The sequence below is a fragment of the Cebus imitator genome, unplaced genomic scaffold (genome assembly GCF_001604975.1).
Source record: "Cebus imitator isolate Cc_AM_T3 unplaced genomic scaffold, Cebus_imitator-1.0 Scaffold228, whole genome shotgun sequence".
In the NCBI taxonomy this organism is placed as follows: domain Eukaryota; kingdom Metazoa; phylum Chordata; class Mammalia; order Primates; family Cebidae; genus Cebus; species Cebus imitator.
Window position 1 is genome coordinate 2,123,599 of NW_016107543.1, and position 5,024 is coordinate 2,128,622.

At 50.6% G+C, this 5,024-nt stretch overlaps 1 protein-coding gene and 1 non-coding gene across 2 annotated transcripts in view; both read right to left on the reverse strand.

The window, feature by feature from the left end:
• Positions 1 to 14: 14 nt before the first annotated feature.
• Positions 15 to 86, reverse strand: TRNAC-GCA. Its single transcript has one exon. It is a non-coding gene; the product is annotated as a tRNA-Cys (tRNA).
• Positions 87 to 2,273: 2,187 nt separating this feature from the next.
• ARL5C (ADP ribosylation factor like GTPase 5C) overlaps positions 2,274 to 5,024 on the reverse strand; it is a 16,741-nt gene continuing 13,990 nt past the window's right edge. The window contains exon 8 of the mRNA XM_017497263.2: positions 2,274 to 2,603. Within this exon, the coding sequence (XP_017352752.2) occupies positions 2,505 to 2,603 (99 nt within the window). The 3' untranslated portion in view covers positions 2,274 to 2,504. The remainder of the gene's footprint in view (positions 2,604 to 5,024) is intronic.

The window sequence follows — 5,024 nt, forward strand, 5'->3', positions numbered from 1 at the left end:
AAAAAACCTAGTAAAGGGGGCACCCGGATTTGAACCGGGGACCTCTTGATCTGCAGTCAAATGCTCTACCACTGAGCTATACCCCCTCTACCGACAACGCAACGCAGGCAGTCCCTTAGTGTTACTGCTGCGCAGGCGTGGTATGCTGCTCCCGAAGGGAAGTGGAAAGTTGGGTGGGACGTTTACGAGAGGTGGAAAAAATACAACTCCCAGAAAATCCACTTACTTGGAATCAGGGATTGTTTCCTGAAGCTCTGAGCTGAAGATTCCCACTGACGGTGCAAGAAAATGTATTCCTGGGGTGTGGAAGGAGTCTCGAAATCTCTCACTTCGGGGCGTCCCACTCTCCTGCCCTGCAGGAGCCCCCTTGCCACGTGCTCACGCGGCTTCTCCGGGCCTGTCTTCCCAGCCCAGCCCTTAGAAACTCAGCCTCCCTCCAGCGATGGAAGAGCCGTCACGGTCACTGGCCAGGCCGACCTGGGGGTGCGCCGCCTCCGCCCGGCCATTGCGAGGTTGGGCCACCCGCACCGTGTTCCAAGGGTCAGCCCGGAGCTCCTCGCTCTCACTGCACTGCATTCCACCCTTGGATATACACACAGGCTGAGCCACTGGTACGGGCCAGGACTCCATTTTCACTCGCCTGCAAAGGAAAAGAGGGTGGCAAGGCCTGCGACTCCCTCCCTTTCCATCTGTGCGGGAACTCTTTAGGGGACCTCCGGAGACTAACAAAACGCGAGAACTCCAAAGAGCAGAGGGGGCACCCGAATTTGAACTGGGGACCTCTTGATCTGCAGTCAAAAAACACCGAGCTATCCCCCCATCACGCCGTACTGTTAACGTAAGTTTCTGTGGGATAGGGGTGTGGTATTCAGCCTCCCTTTTGCTATTTTCATTTTTATTTTTAGAGACAGAGTTTTGCTCTTGTTGCCCAGGCTGGAGTGCAGTGGCGCGATCTCGGCTCACCTCAACCTCCGCCTCCCAGGTTCAAGCAATATTCCTGCCTCAGCCCCTGAGTAGATGGGATTAAAGGCAGCAGCTGCTATGCCCAGGTAATTTTTTGTGCTTTAGTAGAGACGGAGTTTCTCCATGTTGGCCAGGCTGGTCTCGAACTCCTGGCCTCAAGTGATCCACTCACCTCGGCCTCCCAAAGTGCTGGGATTACAGACATGAGCCACCGTGCCCAGCCCACTTTCCCTTAAAGTTTTAATCTGAAGGTTGCGTCAAGATACCGATTTTTTTAAAGCACAAAATACAGTGGGAATGGCTAGAACTCCCGAGTTCTTCCTCCACAGGCACTCTTTAGGAAAAAACCACTAGATTAAGGAATCCTGGGTCCTCTACATCTATGCCCAGACACTCCCCAGATGTCCACTGACTGGCTTGGGAAAAGGACTGTTCCCAGGACCGTCCCAGATCTAGTGATGTACAGATGAAGAGACCGCATCTCCATCTTGTCTCCTGGGCTTTTCCAACGCCAGGATAACTCCTCCCCTTCTCATCAGACCAAAAGGCGGTTTGAGGAACAGGCAGAGGAGAAGGCAGAACTAAGAGGTGGGCAGTTTTCAGTAGCATTTATTACAACTTTTTTTTTTCTTTTTTGTGTCTTGAGAAAATAGCATGTATTACAGCTTTATAAAAATCCTAATACAATTTTTATAAATCATTACACAAAGAAACAAAATAAGCAGCCCCTGTAGGAATCCGGCATATTTGGAAGAAGTGGGATTCACATTGGAAGGACACTAGAAGTGAGGGGGATGCTATGGAGTGGCTGAAAGTCCAAGAGCTGTGACCAAAGCCAGCACCCCCGAGGAAATGGGAAGACGAGAGTGGAATCCCTGCAGTGCACAGGGCTGTTCCTTTCTGGGACGTCCTGTCCTCCTCTGTTTCCCCTTCCAGTTTTTGCCTCTGCCCTCCTCTTCTCAAGCCCACCTCCTTCACCCTCTGGAATCTCCTTTGCCCAAAGGGAATGGGACAAAAAATGGCTGAGGGGCCAAAAAGCCTGATGGTGTGGGTGTGTTTGAGGAAATGAAGAGCAATTCCATGGGTCTCTTTTTTTTTTTCCAAGACAGAGTTTCACTCTCATTGCCCAGGCTGAAGTGCAGTGGTGCGATCTCTGCTCACTGCAGCCTCTGCCTCCAGATTCAAGTGATTCTCCTACCTCAGCCTCCCAAATAGCTGGGACTACAGGCATGTGCCACCATGCCCCGCTAATTTTTGGTATTTTTAGTAGAGACTGGGTTTCACTATCTTGGCCAGGCTGGTCTCGAACTCCTTACCTCAAGTGATCCACCTACCTCAGCCTCCCAAAGTGCTGGGATTACAGGCATGAGCCATTGCACCCGGCCTCAGGGGTCTCTTAATCTGCCTCCTAACACACACATATTTTTCCTATAGAGACGCTGAGGGCTGAGGAGAGGAGAGGGTTCCACTTACTAATTCTGCAATGGCATTTCCCTGATGTCTCCAAAAAGGATGCCTGAGGCCATGGCGTGAGGGGCAGCTTATTCTGCTGTGCTATCTGCAGGAATCCAGGGTATGCAGTTCAGCTTTTCAGCAACGAGTTGGGAGGATGGTGTCAATCTCACTGTCCATAGCAGCCGCTGCTCCCACCAGAGAACCATAGAAAAGTAATAAATAACCACTTGGTTTTCCACCCATATGGGCCATGCAAAACCCCAAAGTTTCTGGTTGGCTTCAGGCTGGGACATCAGTTAGCCATGGCCTGAGATCCATTGGAGCCTGGCTTGCAGCCTGAAGGGAGGGAAGAACAGGAAGAATCAGCATATCCCAAGAGAATGACAGTCTTCAAGTCCCCAGCACCCAGAGCGGACTGGATGCAGGAACCTAAGTTACATCCAGTCATTCAATTAACAGAGACAAATTAACTTGAGTACCTGCTTTGCATCAGGTACTGTGCGAGGCTCTGGAGTTAGTGGTGAAAAAGCAGACATGGGCCGGGAGTAGGGGCTCATGCCTGCAATGCCAGCACTTTGGAAGGTCAAGGCGAGCAGATCACCCGAGGTCGGGGGTTTGAGACCAGCCTGACCAACATGGTGAGACCCCATCTCTACTAAAAATACAAAAATTGGCTAGACATGGTGGCACATGCCTGTAATCCCAGCTACTTGGGAGGCTGAAGCAGGAGAATTGCTTGAACCCAGGAGGTAGAAGTTGCCGTGAGCCAAGATCGCATCATTGAACTCCAGCTTGGACAACAAGAGCAAAATTCTGTCTCAAAAAAAAAAAAGAAAGAAAGAAAATGCCGATTTAATTGAACTGACTGTGGGTTGTGGGAGAGGGTTCTCCTGACCCAAGGGGTGGCAAGGATACTGCTAGAAACGTGTCTCCCCTTCTTCAAAAAGATGACTGGGCAAGGTGCAGTACCTCATTCCTGTAAGCCCAACACTTTGGGAGGCCGAGGCAGGAGAATCGCTTGAGCCTAGGAGTTTGAGACCAGCCATGGGCAACATGGCAAACCTTGTCTCTACAAAAAGTGCAAATATTAGCTGGGCATAGTGGTGTGCACCCGTAGTCCTAGCTATTAGGGAGGCTGAGGTCAGAGGATCGCTTGAGCCCAGGAGGTTGAAGCTGCAGTGAGCCATGTTTGCACAACTGTACTCCAGCCTGGGGGCATCAGAGTGAGACCCTGCCTCAAAAAAAGAGGTAGCTGGGTGCCCAGCCTGCCATGATTCTACTTGACACGTTAAGAGGAAAGGGAATTTTCCAGGCCTGATGTAAGGCCCTTTCTGCATGGCCCAGCTCCTTCAAACCCTCAGGTGATTACTCAGTAGCTAGCTGCTCAGTGCCCCTTGTCAGATAACTTACCTACAATTGCAGCATTCCCTCCACACACTTCCAATCTGCCTTTTCTTTGTTTTTGCTTTTGGAAATGGGGTCTGGATACGTTGCCCAGGCTGGACTCCAACTCCTGGCCTCAAGCTATCCTCCTGCCTCAGACTCTCCAGTCGCTAGAATTACAGGCATGAACTACCATGCCGGCCCAATTTCTGTTTCTTACTCTTTATTCCTCTTCCCATTTATCAAGACAGGATCTTGCTCTGTCACCCAGACCGGACTGCAGCAACATGACCGGAGCTCACTGCAGCCTGGAACTCCTGGGCTAAGTGATTCTCCTGCCTCAACCTCCTGAGTAGCTGGGACTACAGGTATGTCCCACCACACCCGGCTTCTTGGTTTTTTTGTTTGTTTGTTTGTTGTAAAGACAGAGTCTCGCTCTGTTGTCCAGGCTGTTCTCAAACTCCTGGGCTCAAGCCATTTATCATTTTCTTTTTTCTTTTCTTTTTGAGACAGAGTTTCATTCTTGTTGCCCAGGCTGGAGTGCAATGGTGCAATCTTGGCTCACCACAACCTCCACCTCCAGGGTTCAAGCGATTCTCCTGCCTCAGCCTCCCAAGTAGCTGGGATTACAGGCATGTACCACCATGCCCAGCTAATTTTTGTATTTTTAGTAGAGATGGAGTTTCTCCCTGTTGGTCAGGCTGGTCTCAAACTCCCAACCTCAGGTCATCCACCCACCTCCACTTCCCAAAGTGCTGGGATTACAGGTATGAGCTGCCATGCCTGGCCGTCATTTTCTAACTGATTATATATTTTTCTTGTTTATCTTCTGCCTCCACTACTGGTTTTTGTCTGTTCTGCTCACTGCTGTTTCTCCAGTGCCCAGAACAGTACCTGGCACAAAGGAGAGCACCTCCAGAAAGATTTGTGGACTGAATTGTGTCATTTACTCTACAGAAACTCTGGGAGGTATGATGATCCTCCTCCTTACAGATAAGAAGTTGAAGGTCAGAGCAAGTCAATGATTTCTGCCTGGAAGTCTTGTCCCCCAGGTTTCCCCAGGGCTGTCTCCCCATGGCTGTCTCCATCTCTTCATTCAGGTCTCAGCTTAAAAGTCACCTCTAGGCCGGGCGCGGTGGCTCACGCCTGTAATCCCAGCACTTTGGGAGGCCGAGGCAGGTGGATCACGAGGTCAAGAGATCGAGACCATCCTGGTCAACATG